At 50.4% G+C, this 23,283-nt stretch overlaps 1 protein-coding gene across 2 annotated transcripts; it reads right to left on the bottom strand.

Moving 5' to 3' along the window:
• CACNG6 (calcium voltage-gated channel auxiliary subunit gamma 6) lies at positions 6,998 to 21,369 on the bottom strand. Of its 2 annotated transcripts, XM_018063038.1 has the most exons (4): positions 20,953 to 21,369; positions 16,410 to 16,484; positions 14,558 to 14,695; positions 6,998 to 7,715 (listed from the first exon to the last, which is right to left on the bottom strand). In XM_018063038.1, the coding sequence occupies exons 1-4, from the start codon at positions 21,284 to 21,286 to the stop codon at positions 7,477 to 7,479; spliced, it is 786 nt and encodes a 261-aa protein (XP_017918527.1). In that variant the 5' UTR covers positions 21,287 to 21,369; the 3' UTR covers positions 6,998 to 7,476. The 2 variants fall into 2 exon arrangements, with proteins under 2 accessions (XP_017918527.1, XP_017918529.1); XM_018063040.1 differs by lacking the exon at positions 14,558 to 14,695.

Below are 23,283 nucleotides of genomic sequence, written 5' to 3'. Positions count from 1 at the left end.
TTCTCCCCTTCCCCCAGCTCTGGCAACCACTCTGGGTTTTTGTCTCTGTGGATCGACTTATTCTGGGTATTTCATCTAACTGGAACCATATGGGGGACTTCCCCGCTGGCCCAGTGGTTAAGAATCAGCCTTCCCATGCCAGCGGCTTGGGTTTGACCCCTGGTCAGGGAACTAAGACCCCACATGCTACGGGGCAACTGAGCCCACTCTACAACTAGGGAAGCCAGCATCATGCAACAAAGACCCAGTACAGCCAAAACCATAAACAAATAAATGACTGGAACTGGACGCTATGGGTGCCTTTGTGTCTGCTGCTTTCTCTGAGCATCATGTGTCTGTAGCCCATATGGAAGCGTGTATGAGCACCTCAGTCTTTTTACAACTGTATGACATTCCACTCTATGACCAGACCACATTCGGACTACCCATTCGTTAGTCGATGGGTATTAGGGGTGTTTCCACCTTTGGCTCTTGTGAATAGTGCTGCTGTGAATGTGCGTACATGTGTTCGTTTGAGCCACTCCTAGACATTGAAAAGGATATGGAAGCTGTGATGACTGGTTCAGGTGAATCATTCATGCCTGGGCCTTTGGGGCTTACCAGCAAGCAGAGGGAAAGGCTAAGGAGCAGGGGATACTAAGGGTAGGGAATACTGGCTCTCATAATTGTCCAGAATCATCAGGAAGTTGAACTGGCTCTGGTTCTTGTACAGCCTCACTCTTGCAAGGTCCCGAGGTTCTCTTCCCCATCAGACCAGGAATTACATTGTGAGGAAGTGGTGGCAACTCAGGGTCCTGTGATGCCAGAAGCGCTGGGCAAGGCAGGGAGGGGCCCCAGAGGAGGTTCCTGAAGGTCAGACTCTCCATTTAGGGTTAGCATTCATGCCAGGTCTCCAGCAATGCCTGCTTGAGACGACAAGAATCTCTGGATAACCCTGAGGTGTGGTTCTGGCCATTCTCAGCTGGGCTCCCTTGAACTGGCCGTGCCTCGGTTTTCCTCATCTGCTCAGTGGGATAATAGGAGGAGCATCTCCCAGGGTGGTGCGGCTTAGATGCGTTCATGCAGAATGCTAGGGATAGTGCCTGGCACGGGCGAGGCACTCAGTGCACGTTTAGCTGTTACTATTTCCAGTGATAATAGTAAGGGAAGAGGAAGAAGGAGAGGGAAGAGGGAAGGAGGAGGGAGGAGGAGAGAAAGGGAGAAGCAGAGAGGGTGAGAGGCAGAAGAAAGGAGAGCGTGATGGGCCGTGTCCAGCTCTGGGAGCAGGACTGCGACGTCCTCAGAAGCCGACACTCCGGTTGGCCCTTGCCAATCTCCTCCTGTTTTGCCTCAAATAGATTCAACCGAGCCTACATTCCTCCTCTTAGGGAACCACTCAGGGATTTGCGGCTGTCCACCCGAACTCCTCTGTTGCTAGGAAACCCTCTACTATGTCCGCAGCGCTCAGCTCTCACGGATCAGTGGGCCCCGTCCAATCGTGGCTAAAGTTAGAGTCTGGAGCCTGCAAGAACCCTCAGAGGACGAGGTGCGCAAAGAGAGATTAAACGATGGACTATGACACGAAAAAAGCTACCGCTTACACACTTATATACAGTACTATGCATTACCACCGTCAACGGTTAACACCTATTGGGACTTCCCTAGTGGTCCAGCGGTTAGGACTCTGCGCTTCCACTCTACGGGATGCAGGTTCGGTACCCAGTCAGGGAACTGAGATCCTATCTGTTGTGCACCGTGGCCAAAATACTAAAAAAAGGAAAAAGTTAACAACTATTGAGCACTTACTATCTGAGAAAAGTGAAAGTGAAGTCGCTCAGTCGTGTCCGACTCTTTGCGACCCGGTGGACTGTAGCCCTCCAGGCTCCTCCATCCATGGGATTCTCCAGGCAAGAATACTGGAGTGGGTTGCCATTTCCTTCTCCAGGGATCTTCAAAACTTTACAAGGAAGGGATTCCCAGGAGGGAGGTCCAGTGGGTAAGACTCTGCACTTTCACTGCCAGAGAACTAAGATCCCACAAGCCATGTGACCAAAAATAACAACAAAAAACTTTACATGGATTCACTCACTAATCTTGCCAACAGCCCCATGAAGTAGGTAACACCATTAGCCCTACTTATCAGATGAGAAGACTGGGCACAATGAAGCGAAGCGACTTGCCTGAGCACGCACAGCCAGGAAGCCAGGCTGCTTCATGAGACTGGGGCGGGGTCCTCCTCTTTACTCACCACTGTCTGAGAGGGCCTGGACCCACCACGGACACCGAAGTGCACGGACGCGCAAGTCTCTCGTTCAAACTGCACGGCACGGTATTCACACATAACCTACCCAAATCCTCCCTTATCCTTTAAATAATCCTTAGATTACTTATTATTACCTGACACGGTGTAAATATTATGTAAAGAGTTGTAAATACAATGTAAATGGTATGTAAATACTTGCCTGCCTTGGCAAATGCAAGTCTTGCTTTTTGGAACTCTGGAATCTCCCCCTCCTCCACCGCCCCCCGACAGAGGGTTTTGCAACTGCAGTTGGTTGTAAATAAAAAACTTTGTAAACATTCTGAAGGCTAAATAAAATGCTTCTGTGGGGCTTATAAAGCCTTCTGACCATGAGTTTGAATCCTCTTCTTTGGATCTAAAAAAAAAAACACCAGACAATTACACAGAGAAATACATATAAAATTATTCCATTTACATAAAGTTCAAACCTAAGTAAAATGAAACAACACCTTTTAAAAAATAATAGAATTTTGGCTTGTCAAACTATAAAGAAAAGTCAAGAAATGATTTAGTCAAAAGTCAAGTTGTGCTTGTTCACCTATGAGACTTGTGCCTTGAAGAGGGGATGTTAGTGAGGAAATACCAGCAGTTTCCAAGAGATTAGCTCTTTTTCTCAGCCTGGGTTCTGAGATGAGCAGTTCCTTGCTGCTGCTGCTGCTAAGTCACTTCAGTCGTGTCCAACTCTGTGCGACCCCACAGATGGCAGCCCGCCAGGCTCCCCCGTCCCTGGGATTCTCCAGGCAAGAACACTGGAGTGGGTTGCCATTTCCTTCTCCAGTGCATGAAAGTGAAAAGGGAAAGTGAAGACGCTTAGTCGTGTCCGACTCATAGCGACCCCATAGACCGCAGCCTACCAGGCTCCTCCGTCCATGGGATTTTCCAGGCAAGAGCACTGGAGTGGGGTGCCCTTGCCTTCTCCAACAGTTCCTTGACCAGGGATCAAACCTGTGCCCTCTGGTGCGGGAGCACAGAGTTCTAACCACTGGACTGCCAGGGAAGTCCCCCTAGTAGGCGTTTTTTTAATTTTAATTCTTTCTATGGAATATTAAGTCTGCATTTAAGAGAATCAGACTTTTCATTTATTTGTATTCATAAGTCAGCACATATATAGTGCACTTCCCATTTAAAAATAAATGCTTGCTGAATAAAAAAAAATCACTCCCCCCCCAACACACACAAACCCCACACATTTGGACGTAGGGTAAAATGCTAGCAACAGGCGAATCTGAGTAAAGAGTATTTGTCTCTAGGGGTCTTCCCAGGTGGTGCAGTGGTAAAGACTCCATCTGCTAAAGCAGGAGATACAAGAGACGCAGCTTCAATCCCTGGGGCGAGGAGATCCCCTGGAGGAGAAAATGGCAACCTACTCCAGCATTCTTGCCTGGAGAATCCCATGGACAGAAGACCCTGGCGGGCTATGGTCCATGGGGTTGCCAAGAGTCAGACACGACTGAGCACACACAGACACTATTTTGATTCTTGCAACGTCTCTGGAAGCTTGAAATTGTGTTCCCAAAAGTCAGCATAAACAAATGTAAACAAAAAGGACAGAAAAGGTGGTAGACTTCAAGAAACTTCTATTTCCCTTCATTTCAAAGCAGATGAGGTGATGATCAGAGGCAAGTGAAGGGTTTGATAAATTATCCCACAGTATAATGTGACCCCAGGTACTTGTCTCTTTCCTTCTCTCACTTTTGGAAAAGCCACAAAGAAAGACCCCAGGTGGGAAGAGGGTGAAGAGGGTGCAGAGCCCACTGGACAGTCATTCGCCGAGACCTGAAGACTCCGCCCTGAGGGCAGACTTCTCTGGGCTTCCCTGAGCTCTCTGGGCACATCATCAAGTAGGAAAAAAACCCCACTATTCATGATCTCTTTTCCCAGCACTTATCTCAGTTTATAATTACACATTCATTAGTGTGATTACGTGATTAATGTCTGTTTCCATCGCTGGACTGTCAGCCCAACGGGGGTCCCTTTTGGCTCTCTACTGTACGCCCAGCCGAAGTGCCACTCGATAGACAGTAGTAACGGCAAGACTGATGGAGTTGTGACCCCAAGCCAGGCGGTCTTCCAGGGGCTTTGCAGGGATGACTGCGGCGTTCTCTCCTCACAGGCACTCTAGGAGACACGCACGGACACGAGCGTGCAGGAGCTGAGACACAGAGGGTGAGCAAGCTGTTCCAGCCGTGAAGGGGGGCCAGGTACCACACCGGACAGTCGGGGCCCGGCGCCCCCACTCTCGGCCACAGCCCAGCGCTTCTGCTGCTCCTCCAACAGGAAGGGGCCGCACCTGCCCGGCTCTGCACCCAGTACCCTTAGCACTGCCTGAGTTCAGTGCATAAGGAATGCGGAGAACTATCCGAGAGAGCAGGGCGCAGCAGCAGTCAGACCAGAAAGAGCTACCCTGCCCCTCCCGGATGACAAGTGATCTCCTTGTTGAAGAAGCGGCTTCCAGCCCTGGGACAAGTCATAACAACATTATGAACATTGTAAGACTTATGCAGTTTAATTATCATGGTATATATATGTGTTATATGTGTATAGACTACATCGTATAAATATCATGTCATATATATAGGTATTATATATATAGGTTATATTGTATAAATAACTTTACAAATATAAGTAATATATTCATATAAGTTACTATGTTACATATATATTACATTATTTATATAATACATTCTGTTGTGGAAATAATGTTACATATATGTATCTTCTGAATGCTCTATTTATATGACAGAATATTAATATATTTATCTAAAATTATGTTTTAATTATGTATTATATAACACAATTGTATTTATAATCTATAATTATATAAACACTTATATGAATATAAAATATGTCATGATATCCATAATATTAATATAACAATCTGCTTATTATGATATAATCATATATAATACTGGTATATATTATATATAATTTTATATTGTTAGAATTTTATATTACATTATTTTCTGTTTATATTAAAATATTTAATTTACAATATTACTGTAATTATATATATTTATCAACCCACTCCAGTACTCTTGCCTGGAATATCCCATGGACAGAGGAGCCTGGAAGGCTGCAGTCCATGGGGTCACCGAGGGTTGGACATGACTGAGCGACTTCACTTTCACTTTTCACTTTCCTGCATTGGAGAAGGAAATGGCAACCCACTCCAGTGTTCTTGCCTGGAGACTCCCAGGGACGGGGAAGCCTGGTGGGCTGCCGTCTGTGGGGTCGCACAGAGTTGGACACGACTGAAGTGACTTAGCAGCAGCAGCAGCAGTAGCATACATATGAAATATATACTGTTAATATATTTAACTGAACTTATAGTAAATACTTTAAATCATATATAATGTTTTATGGAATACATATATTATAGATAATCACATTATAATTTATTCTCAAATACAGAGGCACTTAGGAGACTCACACTCACAATATTTAAACATTTGTAGTCATAAGCCAGCACATATTCCACATTTAAATATTTTTAAACTTAAACTTAAGAGACTTTGGCCTCTGAGCTCCGCTTCAGCGATTCCTACCTAATTGAAGAATTCATTCTTCATTCTTGAGTTGAGATTTCTGAGTTGAAAGGCGCACACTGGTCCTCCTGGGAAGAGGCTGGGCCCTTGGGCTGAAGGGCTTGAACGTGATACTGGGTCTCCTGGCCTGCTCCCTGAGAGCTGCGGGGGACCGTCTTCCACCAACATTCCGCTCGTGATGATCCGAGTGTTCTCTGAGATGGTGGACGCTTTCTCCACAGCTCTCTTCCCCTCTTCCCGAGTCCTCCTCAGAATTCCTTTCACATAGTATTCCTACCAACGGTCTCATCAAGGCAATTTAGGCTGATTCTAGAATGCACCTCAAAGCACCTCCAGCTGCTGCCCATCCCCACTTCCAAAGCCACTTGTACATTTGTGGGCGTTTGTTACAGCTGAAGCCCCCTGCCAGGCACTGACGGGTGTGCCAGCTTGCTGGGGCGGCCCTGACAAAGCCCCCAGACTGCGGGCTTAGACCCTGAAATGCTCTGTCTCGGGGTGCTGGAGACCGGAGGCCTGAGGTCAGGGCGTCTGCAGGGCTGAGGCGGGCGTCTCTTACAGGCAGCCCTCCTAGGCTTGGAGATGGTCGTCTTCACCTCGCCTGCCCGCTGTCCACCCTCAGAGTCCTAGTCTCCTCCCCACACGAGGACACCAGGCGACTCTCCAGGAGGCTCAGTGGTAAAGAAGCTGCCTGCCGTGCGGGAGACCTGGGTTAGATCCTGTGTCAGGAAGATTCCCTGGAGGAGGGCATGGCCACCCACTCCAGTGTTCTTGCCTGGAGAAGCCCAAGGACGGAGGAGCCTGGCGGGCTACGGGCCTCGGGGTCGCAGGGAGTCAGGCACCACTGAGTGACTGATCGCAAGCACCTGCTGGACTGGGGCTCGGACTAGTGACCCCTTGTTCACTGGATCACCTCCGCAAGGCTCCGTCTCCAAACGCGGTCACATTCTGAGGTCCTGGTGGTTCCGACCCCACACATACTTCCCGCAGGGTCCCCATTCAACCCGCGACAGTGTCTGTGTTCCATACTGGGTTTTCCATTGCTCACTATGGGTTCATTGACACGTGACTTTGGGGCTGACTGAGCAGCAGGCAGAGGTTTTCTGAAGAGCACAGTGACCCCTTTACCCTACCCTGGAATACACAACCCACATCACAGCAGACTCCAAAGTTGTTAAATTTCCAAACCTTTAATCCCAAATCAGACCGCAGCCAGGTCAGACCCAGAGATTCTCCCCTCCCCCCTCTTCCCAGAAGAAGTCTCTCCCACAGCTGAATACATCCCAATCTGGGCAATGAGAAGGTCCAATTCCCTCCTAAGACCCCCTGACCTCGCCCACCCACCCCCACCCCCACCCGCTAGTTACCCCATCAGGTCCCCAGCAGTCTTCCCTGGGGACCCTCGTTTGCAAAAAAATCCTCTCCCCGCCCCACCCCCAAGCAACCCAAATCCAGCCATGGAGAGGAAAAAAAAACATATTTACAGAGGAAAAAGGTATTTACGAGGGGGAGGGGCAGGTTTGTGCAAACAGCGTGGGCCCCAGAGTCCAGAGAACACAGTCTCTCTGGGGCACGGAGTGAAAGATGCAAAGGGGATGGTGGGGAGGGCGGAGTGGCGTTGGGAAGCTGCTGAGAGAATGCAGGGCGGTGGCGCTAGGGGGCCCGCTGGCCCCACTTGGGACAGAGGGGACTCCAGGGTCCGGGAGGCAGGGTGAGCAGCAGAAAGCAGCCACCTCCCAGCATCAGGATCAGGCCGGCCCCCACGCCACAGCCCAGGGACCAGGAGTACTCGTAGGTCAGGGCCGGGGCCGCGGGGGGCTCGGGGCTGACCCTCTGCATCAAGGCTCGCACGGAATGCCGGAAGACCTCCAGGCTGACGAGGACCAGCAGGCCTGTGGGGAGAGAAGAACAGATGTGGTCCTCAGGCCCCGGGGGTCCCCCACTGAGGTCTGAGCACCTACCCCAGTACAGCCCCCCAAACATGCTTCCTCAAGCCGGAAACCTGAGAGGCCCCTCCTGGTGACGGGGTGGAGCGAAGGGACAAAGGAGGTGATTTAAATAGGCAATCCCGCCAGGGGGTCAGGAGTAAAGGAAAATGTTCAGGAGACCCCTGTAAGTTAATGACCATTCCAGAAGACATGCCAGGGAATTCCTTGGCGAGCCAGTGGTTAGGACTCCATGCTGCCACTGCAGGAAGCTGGGGTTCAATCCCTGGTCAGGGAACTAAGATCCTTGTGCGCTGTATGGCACCCCCCCGCCAAAAAAACGCAGGTTTGCTTAACCACAGAACCATAACCAAACAGCTTGCTTAGCAATCAGACCTGCCCTCACACAACGAAACAGTGATGGCATGAGCCCCACATCCTGCCCAGTGGGCTCAGTAAGTGAATGACCCCTAGGACACGCTTCTCCGGGCATGCGCACTAAAACAAAGATATAAGGAAAAGGGGACGCCATGCTGAAACCTGAGAGGATTTTCCTTATCTTAGTTATTTTGTGTTACCACCCTTTTGCTCATTTCCATTGCACTGTTACTGTCCTAGCTTGACTGTGTGTGTGTGTGTGTGTGTGTGCGCGTCGCTCAGTCGTGTCTGACTCTTTGCAGCTCCATGGACTTGAGCCTGCCAGGCTCCTCTGTCCATGGGATTCTCCAGGCAAGAATCCTGGAGGGGGTTGCCATGCCCTCCTCCAGGGGATCATCCCAACCCAGGGTTTGACCGTGTAGGGACAAGAAAACTCCCCGCCTGACACAGAGGAGCTGCTGATGATGGAAGCTGGATGCGGACTTAAGAATGAGACAGCAGGGGATCCTCTTCCCCTCCCCACTTCACTCTTGTTTATAAAACTGCAGCCCACTAAATGCCCAGCACGGCACCCTCTCACCTGCCCACTTACAAGCGTGCTATTCTAATAGATCTCTTCTTATCCATCACTTCGCCTCTCACTGAATTCCTTCTGTGCTGAGATATCAAGGACTGGAGCCTACCAGAGCCGCCCCCCCTCAACCCGAGACATATTCTGCGCTTTCACTAGCATCCCTTCAAGGATCACTTACTAAGCACCTGCTCTCTAGCAGGCACAATTTCAGAAGCCGGAGAGAAAGAACAAGACCCAAATTCACAAAGACAGGGTAAAAGGTGGGTGCCGGGAGAGAGAAAGGGTGAGCAGAGAGTTGGTGTTTAATGGGGAGAGAGTTTTAACTGGAGAAGATGTTAAAGTGCTGGAGAGGGGTGGTGGGGATGGTTGCATGACTGTGTGAATGAACTTAACGCCACAGAAGGGGGCACTTAAAATGGTGCAGGGTTCCCTGGTAGTTCAATGGTTAAGACTCACGCTTTCAATTCAGGGGGCATGGGTTTGATCTCTGGTCAGAGAAATAAGATCCTCCATGCTGCACTGCATGGTCAAAATATAAAATAAAGGTGTTTTCAAAAAAGGGTTCAAATGGTAACTTTTATGTCTCTTTCACTGCTTAAAAAAAAAAAAAAAGAATAAAGCAAACCAAGGAATCAAGAATCACAAAAGGCAAATTAAGACTCCATCAGGGGACTTCCCTGGTGGTCCAGTGCAGGGTGCCTGGAGTTGGATTCTGGTTAGGAAACTGGATCTCACATGCTGCAACTAAAACCTGTCACAGCCAAATAAATGTTGTCATTGTTGTTCAGCCGCCAAGTTGTGTCCGATTCTTTGCGACCCCGTGGACTGCAGCACGCCAGGCTCCCCTGTCCTTCACTATCTCCTGGAGCTTGCTCAAATTCATGTCCATTGAGTCGGTGATGCCATCCAACCATCTTATCCTTTACTGCCCCCTTCTCCTTTTGCCAAATAAATAAATGAGTACAAATAATTTTTAAAAAGAGAGACTCCATCAAGGCTTTAGTAAAGAGTGATGACGGAATCTAACTCAGCTGAAGCCACTGACGCAGAGAGCAGAATGGTGGTTGCCCAGGACTGAGGGGAGGGGGAAATGAGGAGATGCTAATCAGAGGGTTCAGACATTCAGCGGCAAGAGGAATCAGTTCTGGAGGTCTGCTGTACAGTAAGGTGACCACAGGCTTCCCTGGTGGCTCAGATGGTAAAGAATCCACGTGCAATGCGGGAGACTGAGTTCGATCCCTGGGTTGGGAGGATCTCCCGGAGAAGGGAAAGGCTAGCCACTCCGGTATTCTGGCCTGGAGAATTCCAAGGACTGTATAGTCCATGGGGTTGCAAAGAGTCAGACACGACTGGGCAAGTAGGCACAGCACACGGTGATTACAGTTACTATACCATATACATAAAACTTGCCAAGAGAGTAGACCTTAAATGTTCTCGCTACCAAAAAAAAAAAAACCCGATTAGTACGTGAGGTCATGAAAATGTGTCAGCTAGTTAGATTGTCATGACGATTGTATCATGTGTATCAAAACATATCAAAACATCGGGTGGTAGGGGAGCTCCTTGGCGGCGTGGTGGTGAGAACTTGGCGCTTTCACTGCCATGGTCCAGGTTCAATCCCTGGGCAGGGAACGGAGATCCTGCAAGTCACACAGTGTGGCCAAAATACAAAACGAAGAAACGAAAACCCAACAACATCAAGTGCACACCTTATATACAGCAGTGTGTATATATAGGTATGTGCCGTGTTGTGTGCTCAGCCGTGTCTGACTCTTTACGACCCCTTGGACTGTAGCCCACCAGACTCCTCTGTCCGTGGGGATTCTCCAGGCAAGACCACTGCAGTGGGTTGCCATGCCTTCCTCCAGGGGATCTTCCTGACCCAGGGATTGAACCCCCGTCTCTGGCATTGCAGGCAGATTCTTTACTGTCTGAGCCATTGTGGAAGCCCGTGTATAAGTGTGTATATGTATATATGCACACAATATATGCTTGTCACTCACATGCCAATGAAGCTGAAAGGAAAAAACAGTGATGGCAGATTACAAGATGAAAAGACGATCAGGCAAGTTGTAGTGCAATTGGATTACAAAAAGAAAAAAGAAAGGGAGACCCTCACAGAACCTATGTTCTACTTGGAGAAGACAGATGGTAAACAAGCCCAGGCTTGCAAAACTCAGAGGCCTCCAGGGGACAATGAGAAAGTACAAACAGATGAGCAGGTGGGTGTGGTGGGGACAGTGACAAAGGGTGGCCCAGACCCAGCTTCAGCCAAGGGCAGCTCATCAGAAGCAGGGACTTAACGGACTAGATTTCCTGGTTTTCCAAGAACAGCTGGAATTTTCAAAACCGATTATTATTTCTTGGGGGGCATTCACCCAAAATATTGGGTGAGTTTAAACACTGGCTCAGAGAAACCTCTATACACTGCCTGCCAAACAAAGCACATTTATGGGCTGTTGCTGGCCTGGGCAGCCAGGCTGTGACTCTCAAAGCAAACACATGAGAAGACGGGGTAATTTCAGACCGTGATGCACGCTAGGAAAGAGACAAAAACAGAGTGATGGGAAGGGGCGTGGCATCCAGGGGGGTGGCTGGGACTCCCCCACTCGAGCTGAGACCCAGATGGACGAAAAGAAGCCAGCCGTGCACAGAACTCAGGGGTAGCAGCTCCGGGCAGAAGCAAGGCCTCTCTCATATGACCTAGAGGGGCCCATGGGACCCAGACCCGGCCTACTTCTTCAGCCTCGTCTCAAGCTGCCCTTCCCGCCCTACAGTGGCATGGTGTAAGATTTCTTTCAGGACTTGAATGCACCCAATTTGTTCAAGCGTGGAGACCTTTATGGTGCTTGGAACAACTGCTTACCCCTCCCTAAGCCTACATTACACATGCTCATTCTCTACATCCCTACTTAAGTTACATTTCTTCCGAGAAGCCTTCCCTGACCACCACCACTCTGTTGGGTCTAACCAGTTACAGGTTTCCATTATACCCTTTACTTTTCATTTATAGCATTAATCACAATTGGTAATTATTGACATACATTAATTTGTATAAGTGTAATTTATTTGCCTGGTTTCTATCTCTCCCAATAGAGTATAAACCTGTGAGGGCCAGGAACTTGTTTGTTTCATATCCCTAAAATATAGGGCACCTGACACATATGCTTTATGGACAAAAACAATACAACCTGAACATGTCTGAGGTCTAGAGAGACCTGGAAACCCCCACCTGCCCTGATATCCAGTATAAGAAAAATAACTGCGGAGTCAGATCTACCCTTCACTTTCATTTGGTTGTACGATCTGCAGAGCATTTTTGTGCCCGAAACTTTCATAAAACACTTTAATGTCCGCACTTTTGTGGCACCCTCAGGAATAACACAGGCATGAGTTCAAGAATAACACCAACACCAAATTCCTACCGAGCTAAAAATTCCATGACAGCAGAAACCATCTTAATCTGGTCTTCATTCTGTCCCCAGTAGTACCTAACACAGCATCCAGCACTTACGAGATATTAAAGACACACCGTATCATTGAATGAATGGATGGGTGGACAGACAGATGAATATATGAATGGAAGAAGCAGAAAAATGGGGGGAAAAGGAAGGAAGAAAAAGCAGCGGGGAGGGAGATGACTGAGGGATCAGTGCAAAGATGGATGGATGGACAGAATAGGTACTTGATAAACAGATACTTGAATGCATGAATTCATAAAGATGAAATTTAACCTCAGAGAAGGAGAGCAATTTCCCCAAGGTCACTCATCTCTTAGTTACTTGCCTGTGCTGGGTCTTCAGTTGCGGCATACGGGCTCTTTAGTCGTGGCACGTGAAATCTTAGCTGTGGCACGTGGGATCCGGTTCCCTGACCAGAGATCAAACCCGGGTCCCCTGCATTGGGATTATGGAATCTTAACCACGGGACCACCAGGAAAATCCCTCCTGGTTTGTCTTTTACACCGGTATCCTCACTCTCCATGCTCCAACCTCACTGGCTGTCTTTCAGGACCTGAAATTCACCAAACGTTTTCTAGCTTGGTTACGAATAATTTGATGTTGTAAGAGTCACCTCCTCCAAGAGGCCTTCTCTAATTCTGCTTTAAACCAAGTGCCCTCATTAGGCACTCTCACAGGACTCTACTTACTGCCACTTATAACTGTGTGATATCTGTATCATTTCTATGTCCTTAGCCAGATGATAATTCCGTTAACCCTTCTGTCTTGCATAGTCTTACTATGACACACATGTTCACACGTATACATAGTGTAACGGGTCTGTGTGCATAGCAGTGATTTAAGTGAACTAATGGATAAATGAAACAAAGGAAAGGGAGTGACTGACCTTCTCCCCTTTATTTAGGAAGCTCTCTAAGGCACAAAACAAGAAGAAGAATGTGATTACTGGGACTTCCCTGGGTGTCTGCCTTGCAATGCAGGGGATATGGATTTGACTCTTGGTTGGGGAACTAAGACCCCATTTGCTGCAGAGCAACTAAGCCTGAACGCCACAGCCAGAGTGTCCATGAGCTGCAGTGAAAGATCCCCGGCGCCACAACCATGACCCGACACAGCCAGTGAGTGAATAAATGCTTTTTTAAAAGAATGTGACTATTGATCATTTCTGTTTGAGTGTGCTCTTGACCATTTGTATCTCCCTTGCCTCATTTTTCACCAACCATCTGTGGATTAAGGTTACCTTGTACATTTGTGCAAATTTTGCCCTGCGTTATGCTCTGATCTTCATTCTATTCCTCAAACTTGCCCAATATTTCACAGACTTCACATATCCTGTTTATAATCACTATTACCACATTACCAGCATCACCACCACCACACAATCACCACCAACACGGCTGCCACTACCGTCAACACCATACTCTGGGTAATTTCTGTTCCTCATCTGATTATTAGCTTTAATACCACTTTCTCAAATTTTCCCTGACATACCTCCCACCCCAGTGTATACCCGTTATATGCTTTATCATAACTCTCATCACAACTATAGTTGAATTGCTGGTTACTGTCTATTTCTGTCAGAATCTAGGCTTTATGAGGGCAGACACAGTGTCTGTCTTATGAATCTTATATCTCCAGCCTTTAGCCTAATGCCTGGAACATAGTAGGTGCTCAGTAGATCCATGAAAGATAAGTGAAACTTTTATAATGAATGACCTATCTATCCACCTTAGAAAGCATCTGATCCAATGAGGGCTACATTTCACAAGATGCAGACTTTGGGGACCGTCAGCTCCAACAATGCAACAGTTCTTACAGACTCCAAGTGCAAATCTAAAAGAGTGTCTAGAGAGCCTTCAATTCTTGGCCAACAACAGCGCTTAGAATTTTCTCATATTTAAGACTACTATAGCCCTTGCGCTTCCCAGCATGCAACCGTGCTTAACTTCTTCAGCCTCCCAGCCTGCAACAGCCCATGGGGCTCTCCCTCACCCTGTGAGCAGGCTACAGTGCTTGGAGACCCTAGATTCCAATCCAAAAAAAGTGTTTGATTCAGCAGCAGAACTTAGAACTCTCCCATCTCTGAGAGTTCTATAGCACTTGAGCTTCTGCCAACTCCTAGCACACAACAGTGCTTGGAGACCTGATCTCTCAACGTGCAACAGTGCTCAGAGACCTCCCTCGACCTCCCAGCATGCAACAGTACTTGGAAACACAACTTCCCAGCATGCAACAGGGCTTTAAGACCCAACCTCCCAGCATGCAGTGCTGCTTGGAGACCCGACTTCCCACCATGCAACAGGGCTTGAAGACCTGGCCTCCCAGCATGCAAGAGGGGTTGAAATCCAGATCTCCTAACATGCAGTGTCCTTAGTCTGCAGGCTCTCAACCCTCACCTGAGAGGCCAAAGCAGACGGCTCCAACCCGGAGCAGGAACTCTGCACCTTTGCTGAGCACCATGATGATACAGAGGCACCCCAGGGCCATAAGTGCCAAGCCTAGCACTGCTATCACTGCAGCTGCCTGATTCACCTCTGTGAGGAGGAGAAGGGGACATAGAGGACCCTGGGTGCAGGAAGCGGTGAGAACTCCCCTCTGGGGACTCAGAACCAGGAATATGAGAGGTTCAGGACTGGAGAAGAATTTTCAAGTAGCAAACCATCCAGTCCAATATTTCCCTTATACTGTTCAAGGAACTGAGACTCAGAAAGGGTCAGTTATTTGCCTAAGGTCACAGAGCCAAGAATGGGCAGAGCCAGGATTAGAAGGAGATGGGAACTACCGATTATTATTTATGATCTGGTCACCGTTTGTTTACTAGTGGGGAGACTGAGGCAGTGGGTTGTGTGTGTGTGTGTGTGTGTGTGTGGGAGACAACAGAGAAGGCAGTACATTACAGTGGGATGATCCACGTTGGAATTCTCCCTAGCTACTTCCTAGCTGGGAGATTCTGCTAAAGCCACAGAACTTCTCTGAGCCTCACTTTCCTCTTCCAGAAAAATCAAGACAAAAGTCCTTATTGGGTCCACTGTGAGGATTAGAAATCACACATGTAATGTGCCCAGTGCACAGCGTGGTGCACAGCACTTGGTCCATAGCCATATCCTGAGAGTGTTTTACTATCCTGGGGCCGGGGGCGGGGGGGGGAAACAATGGCTTGCCCAAGCCCACTTAGCACCAAGGTAAGGAAGAAAGGAGTGGAGAAGATAGGAAACCACTGTTTAATGAGGACCTACTATGTGCAGGCACCATACTGTGTGTTTTAGCTGTACCATCTCATTAAATCCTTATAAAGACTAGATAAAGTTGATGACACGATCACAGTTCCTTTACTGGTGAGGATACCGAGGTGCTGGGGTGGTGGAGAAACTGTGGTTAGGGTAGAAAGGGTAAAGTCTTAAGAGTTTCATTGTTTAGTATGTAGCCACTAACCACAGATGGTGTTTTCATTTGAAATGGATTTAAATGGAACAAAATGGAAAACTCAGTGTCGTAGTTGCACCAGCCACATTTAGTCAGCGCCTGCCATACTAGTTAGTGCAGATTCAGAAACATTTCCATGTCTACAGCATGGCTTATAGAAGAGCGCTGAGTTGGAGTCGGAATTATTTGGGTTTAAATTGTGCCTCTCTGCCACTTCCTGGGAAAAGAAATCTTTTATGGGCTTCCGTTTTCTCATCTGGCAGATTAAGATAAAGGCCCTGCCCTGCAGAGTCATGGAAAGGACTGGAAGTCTTATAAAGGAAACTCTCAGGGCTGTGCTGAGCATGTGGGAAATGCACACGTGTGAGATGTGATCGTACTTCCCACAGAGAGGGGCTGGGGTGTGCCCAGAATAGCACAGCATGTGGGAAAGGCACACCTGAGGCAGGAACGCTGGACAGAGGGCCCTGAAGAGCCACCTCTCCCCAAAGGTGAGCCCTCCCAAGGCTTAGGAGCTTGAGCCCATCCTGCGGCAAAGCAGAGAAGAGCATGATGCTATCAGGAACTCCTCTGGCACTAACAGATACAAACTACTGTACGTAAAGTAGATAACCAACAAGGACTTATTGTCTAGCACGGAGAAGCTTAATCAATACCTTCTAATAAATAAGGGAATATCATCGGAAAAAAAATAATGGAATCAATTCACTGTATCCCTGAAACCAACACAATATTGCAAACAAACTCTATGTCAGTTTAAAAAGAAAGAAAAGAATTCCTTTGGCGTGGTCAGCCCATCCCCTCTCCCAGGTGAAATGTTCTTACCTTTCTTTGTGGTTCTGTGGAAGATGTGTGCATTCTCTCCCGTGGTGAAGAATTTAAAGTAAGTGCAATTTGCTTCTGTAGGAGGAGCAGGGGAGAGAAAAAGAGAGGTAATGACATGGAGACCCCTAGTGTAAGCTCAGGGTTGGACATTTAGCATAGCTCACAATAACCCAGAAATATGACGCTAGCATCCCTGATAGAGAGAAATGATGTCCCGAAAAGGAAAGCCACCTGCTATCACACAGCTATCCAGGAGCTGGGACTCCAGTCCAGAGCTGAGAAGTCCAGATCTGTGGCCGTGAGAGGGCTATTGACCTTTCTGAGCTTCTGACTCTTCCTCTGTAAAGTGAGTTAATAGTCTCTTCCCTGACTCTATCATATGAACTTGTTTAGGGTCAAATGAGATTAGAAACGGATAACCACTTTATTCAACAGAGCACACCAAGATCCAGGCAGAAGGTTAACACATTCAGAAGAGATTCTTTATCTCAGAAAGGGTTCCTGTCTACACAAAACACTCCTGCTGATCACCAAGAAAAGAGAGATAACCCAGTTGAAAAATGGGCAAAGGAGATGAATAGTCAGTTCATAGGAGAAGAAGCCTGGATTACTCACAAGAACATAAAGAGATGCTCCATCTCACCGGGGATCAAAGAAATGCAACTTAAATCAGCAGGGAGATGCCACTTTAGATCAATTGGATTGGCAAATATTAAAAGGATAATATTAAGCACTTGGAAGGACAAGAGGAAACATCTGGGGGTGTAACAGGTACTAGTCTTTTTTGGAAAGCACTCTGGAGTACTTTATGAAATGAAGTATGTTTATACCCTATAACCCAGCAATTTTACTTCTGGGTATACATCCAGAGAAAAACCACATGCAGGAAAATATATGTATTGCCTGATGTTTATTGCAACACTGTGTATAAAAACATGGAGTCAGGATAATCAACCTGATGCTCATCTCTATGGGAATAGTCAAGGAAACGTGATGGATGCTCCCCAGGCAAGCCTCTGCAGCACGCAGCAGCCACGAACTAGAATAACAGAAAGCAGACTGGAAAGATGTGAGAAACACACCACTGAGCAAAAAAAAAAAAAAAAAAAACTAGAGCGTGATATCATTTATGTAAATTAAAATACATCTATAAAAATAACACTGTATATTTTCCAAGTTAAAACATACACCCAATGCATTAAAGAGATGAATTAGGGAAAAAAATTTTTTAATGCAAAATAACGCACAAGAAAGAACCAGCTAAGGCTGGTAATGATTTTGTGACACAAGCTGAAAAGCTATGATTCATCTAACTCCGTGTACTTGAAGTTTAAGGAACCCCACACTTTGGGGGAGGGGAGATGCTTTCTAAATTGCATTTTAAAGCCAGAATTTCCCATAGAAGACACCTAGAATCAGCTTTCTCATTCCACAGATGGGGCAACTGAGAAGAGTGATAAAAGGGGAGGAGAGAGGTTGCGAGCAAGAGGGGAAAGGAGACAGAAGTGAGGTCAGGTGGTCTTGGGAAGTGGTAGGAACTTTCCAAAGTGAAGAGGGGTGCTGAAGGACAAGAGGTAAGCTCCTGAGCCAGGTGGTACTTGGATGTGGACACTCCACCTGGTACTCAGACGGAAGGAGAAGGGCATGACGTATCCCGGCGGGGGCAGTGAGTCCTGATTCTGCAGCAGTAAGAAGCAAAAGATGCTTCGTGCAGTGGAGCAAAGGGCGAGGATGCTATCTGTAGTGGCTGGGGGAGGAACGTGGTCTTCCTCCGCAAGGGAAACGGAAAGTCTCATCTAGAGAGTGAGAGGCCGTGGTACATCTTTCTGAGAGAGTGTGTGGTATCTGGTACCCCGTTTTGGCTGCTAATGATTTAGGTTATCTTGTCTCTTATCTCAGAGGATGTGCTACATCTCATTTGGATAAAGAGTGGGATATAGGTCACCCCCGCTTGGGGATGTCCTTTGATGGGTGGGATATTTCTAAAACCTTGAAAGCTGGGAGATGTCCTCTGAAGGGTCAGGACTGTGGGCTAATGGGGATGGTCCTTTAAGAAAGCTGAAGCCCTTTCTGATCATTAGAGAGACATCAAGGGATGTGAAGGACAAGAGTATGCAGTTAGGGGAGATGGGACATCCCGTCCAGTGCAGTGAGGACCTCTGGGGCATATTTACAGACTAATGAGATGCAGTATATTGTAGTTGTTAAGAATGAGATGACCAGGGTTCAAGCCCCATGTGACTAGCCTGGGTGCTTAGACTGAGCCATTCATATTTCTTTCTTTCTTTTTAAAAAAAACTTCAGTTCTTTTCAAATTGCATATACTTTTTTTTTTTTTTTTTTGCTGCATTACAGTGGCGTGTGGAGAAGGCAATGGCACCCCACTCCAGTACTCTTGCCTGGAAAATCCCACAGACAGAGGAGCCTGGTAGGCTGCAGTCCATGGGGTCGCGAAGAGTCGGATACGACTGAGCGACTTCACTTTCACTTTTCACTTTCATGCACTGGAGAAGGAAATGGCAACCCACTCCAGTGTTTTTGCCTGGAGAATCCCAGGGACGGGGAGCCTGGTGGGCTGCCGTCTATGGGGTCGCACAGAGTCGGACACGACTGAAGCGACTTAGCAGCAGCACAGTAGCATGTGGGATCTTAGTTCCCCAAACAGGGATGGAAGCCATGCCCCCTGCATTGGCAGTGTGGACTCTTAACCACTGGACCACCACAGCAGTCCAGATCCATTTATATTCACTTCTTGCTCTTCGTTTTGGGGATGATAATAACTACTTACAGGGTTGCTAGGAAGATTGATAAGTTAATGCAGATGAAATACTTAGGACCAAGCCAGGCACTACATAAGCATCTAATACATATTTCTGACTTTATCTCTATTAAAATTTTTTATTAGAGCATACTTAATTTACAACATCTAACACTGTTTTTTTTTTTTCACCAGAGCATCCCATTTCTCAAAAATTTGGGAACATCTGCTTGAGGCTCTGAGGAGTGAGCATGAACCCATCTGCACAATGAGTGTGTGGGTATCTCAGGTCAAGGGTGCGTGGCACCCCGTTTTGCTATCAAGCGTGTGTTTAAAGAATCTGCCTGCAATGCGGGAGACCTGGGTTTGATCCCTGGGTCAGGAATATCCCCTGGAGAAGGGAATGGCAACCCACTCCAGTATTCTGGCCTGGAGAATTCCATGGACAGAGGGGTCTGGCAGGCTACTGTCCATAGGGTTGCAGAGAGTTGAACACAACTGAAGCAGTGGAACACACACACGAGATGATAAGACATCCTTTGGAGAGGAAAGAGGAGGGCTGGCGATGCCATGCAGGCAATCAAGCATGCGACATCCTAAATGGGCTCTGAGGGGTGTCAGGTAGTTTCCTTGGGTCAGTAGAGGTGGAGTGAGATCTCGTCTCCGTTCCCAGGGGGTATAGGGTGTCCCACTGGTGTAAGTTTAGGGCATGGCATGGCCCGTCTGGGAGAGTGAGAGGTATGGGATAGCTCTCTGGAAGGGCTGGGGGTGAAAGAGCCACTCTGGAAAGGTGAAGGCTGTGGGAGTGTCTGGAAGAGACAGCGAGGGGGGCTGGAGTGTCCAGTCTGAGGACATGAGGTGAAACAGGGAGAGAAAGATTTTCCAGGAAGCAGGAGGGCTGCCCTGGGATGTGGGAGGTGTCTCCTGAGAGTTCTGTCTTGGTGGAGTCAGTAGGAGGGAACAGCAGATTGTACTCTGGGGTAGGTGTCAAGCCGGGCTGTCTCCCCAGGGCCTGCAGGGTCGGGCCGCAGGCTGTCTCCAGAGTGGGAAGAGCAAGCTGACACCAGGAACCCAGAGTCTTTCTCTAAGGGAGCAGACTGTCTCAGGGGGGCGGGGGCGTTTCTGTGGGGACACAGGCTGTCTGAGGCACCAACTGTGTCCAGAGTCACCATCTGGGTCTCAGGCTCCAGGCTGTGGGCAGAGACGCAAGGTTTCTCTAGGGACACGGGCTCTCTGGGGCTTCCCTGGTGGCTTGGACAGTCAAGGATCTGCCTGCAATCCAGGAGAGCCGAGCTGGATCCCTGAGTGGGGAAGATCCCCTGGAGGGAGGCATGGCCACTCCAGTATTTTTGCCTGGAAAATCCCAGGGACAGAGGAGCCTGGTGTGCTACAGTCCATGGGGTCGCAAAGAGTCAGACAATTGTCTACCTTTCTACCTATCTTATAGGTTCTCTGGGGGTACAGACTGGTCCAGGGGCACACAAATGTCTGGGATCATGGGTTGTGCTGGAGGTGCAGAGCTTTGGAGGTCCTGGGATAGTCTGGGGCTGGCCTGGAGACCCAGGCTAGTTTGGTGATACAGACTCCCTCTCCGCACAGGGTGCGCCTGGGGCAGTTATTCCCGGAAGCACAGGCTGAGGTTGGCAGGGTAGGGGGCGCATTCTGAGGGTGCAAGCTCGCTCTCCTGGGGGCGATGGGGGCGAGGGGCGCGGCAGGCTCTCTCTGGGGCCTCTCGGCGGCCTGCGGGGGTCCCGGCCCCCGCGCGGGGGTGGGCGCCGGCCTCACCTCCGGGCAGCTCCGCGGGCCCGCAGGTGTCTCTGCCCGCGGGCACGTCCGCCTGCCACAGTCGCTTGGTGCACATCTTCCAGAGGCCCAAGTGCGCCGCGTCGCAGACGGCGCTGCCGTTGTCCCGGTAGGTGTTGAGCTCCACCCAGAACTCGGTGCCGACGGCCAGCACGGCCAGCGTGGCGCCCACGGAAGTCAGCAGCAGCGCCAGCTTGATCTTGCCCTCGCGCTCCGGGGTCATCTGGGCGTTGGGCTGCCCGCGAGCCCGCCGCCGGGCGGCGGCGCCCCGCCGGCGGTTCTCCTCTTGCAGGAAGAAGTTGGACCACATCATCATCGCGCCTGGCGGGCGGTGGGGCTCAGGGCCCGAGAGGGCAGGGCTGAGGCGGGCTCCTGGGGGTGGGTGCGGGGGGGGGGAGGGGCGCGCCTGGGGTCTGGCAGCGGGGGGGGTGAGGGGCTCGGAAAAGGGAAGGTCTGAGTCCCCCCAGGAACCTCAGGTGGGGAAGTCGAGGTCACTTCCGAGTCTTAATATACTAGATAATATACTATACAGAGAAAATACTAGATCCTGAGCTGAGAAGCCTCTGAGATTCCCCGGGGGCAGGCACCCAGAGAAGCTCAGCAAAGAAGATGGGACCAGAGAAAGGCAAAGTTCCCCCAGCCTCAGGGCTAGAACCTGGGTACCCTGGAGCAGAGGTGGGAGGGCTACAGAAGAAGGAAGTGAGGGTCTGCGGAAGCTCTGAGGGGCTGCTCTGGGGTCCCCACTGGGAGGAATCTGTGTTTCCACAGGGAAACTGTGTTCCTGGGGCGGGGGGAAGGATCCGAGCTTCCCCCTAAGGCTCAGAGTTTGGGGTTCTCAGGAAGGGGAGCTGAGGTCGTCCTGTGTCTGTGGGGGAGGGGGATGCTTCCTGGCTTCTTTTGGGCTCAGAGTCTGAGAAGGAGCTGGGTCCCCTCTGGGGTTCAGAAGAGGAAAAACTGGGGTGCAGGGGTTCCGAATGGGAGGTCAGAATTACTTCTGAGTCTGAGAGAGGCAGTAGGAACCACCGCCTCCCACCCCCAGCTTTAACAGAGAGGGATCAGCAAAGTCCTGACTGGGGTTCAGAACAAGGAAGCTGGGGACCTGCTGGAATTCCGGAAAGTGAGGGGCGGGGGTGTTCTCCCTGGCCATTCAGAGAGGAGAGCGGAAAAGGTCTGCCCGGGGCTGCGAGGGGACCGGGGGCTGAGGGGACCGTGGGGCCCAGAGAAGGGGCCCGAGGGATACCCGCCACCCCGAGACTCGCGAGGGCAGCCCAGGGTCCGCACTGGGGCTCAGATGAAGGGGTTGTGGTCCGCACTGTGGCTCAGGAAGTGGGGACCACGTCCCGCCGCGGTTCGAAGAGCGGCTGGGGCCCGGAACGGGCTGGGTGTCCCTTTGCGATCGCTCGCCTCCCTCCCCCGGGCTCCCAAGGCCGGCCGGGACGGGCCCGCTCCAGGCCGGGCGCCTCCCTCGGGCCTCCCACCCCCGGCTCCCGGGCAGGGACCCCGCGGGCTCTCCTGCCTCCGCGCCGCGCCGCCCCCAGCTCCGCGAGGCCTCCGAACCGCCGGCTCCGCGCGCCGCCGCCCGCCGGACCGGCCGCTCCGCGCACTCCCGGCCTCGCCCCATCCGCCGCCCCCTGCACCCTCGCCGGCTATTTCGGGCTCAACCCGTAAATAACACCCGCACCTGTTGCCCGCGCCCGTTGCCATAGGGACCCCGGGTATTTTAAGGGGACGAGGGGCGGGAGGAGGAAGGCTGCCCGCGGAGGAGGGGCTGGGGGCGGGTCCCGACCCCAGAGGAGCCCGCGGGGACGTCTGCTTCCTTAAGGGGCGCGGGCGGGAGCGGAGGGTCCCGTCTCCTGGGGGCCGGCGGGCGGGGAACGGGCGGGGAACCGGGACCGAGCGCGCCCGCCTGGAAACCCAACTGTTGGGTCTGAGGGAGGAGAAAGCTGCGGCCAGGGTTCTCGGTTCCCTGAAAGAGAAGAAACCTGGGGACTTTGACTCGAGGCTGAGAGAGGGAGCGAGGGGGCTGGACCCCCGGGTCTGAGGGGGGAGGGGCTGGGGGCCTAGACCCCCGGGGTCTGAGGGGGGAGGGGAGGGGGTCTGGCCCCTCGGGTCTGAGGGGGGAGGGGCGGAGTCTGGACCCCCGGGTCTGAGGGGGGAGGGGCTGGGGGCCTAGACCCCCCCGGGGTCTGAGGGGGGAGGGGAGGGGGTCTGGACCCCGGGGTCTGAGGGGGGAGGGGCTGGGCCCCCAATCCCTTGCATCTTGAAGGAAGGAAGCACAGCGCCCCACGCTGGGGGCCTCGGCTCCCCGGGAGG

Source organism: Capra hircus, chromosome 18 (assembly GCF_001704415.2).
Source record: "Capra hircus breed San Clemente chromosome 18, ASM170441v1, whole genome shotgun sequence".
NCBI lineage: Eukaryota > Metazoa > Chordata > Mammalia > Artiodactyla > Bovidae > Capra > Capra hircus.
Note: the sequence above shows the minus strand (reverse complement) of the source record. Positions and strands in the feature narration are given on the sequence as shown.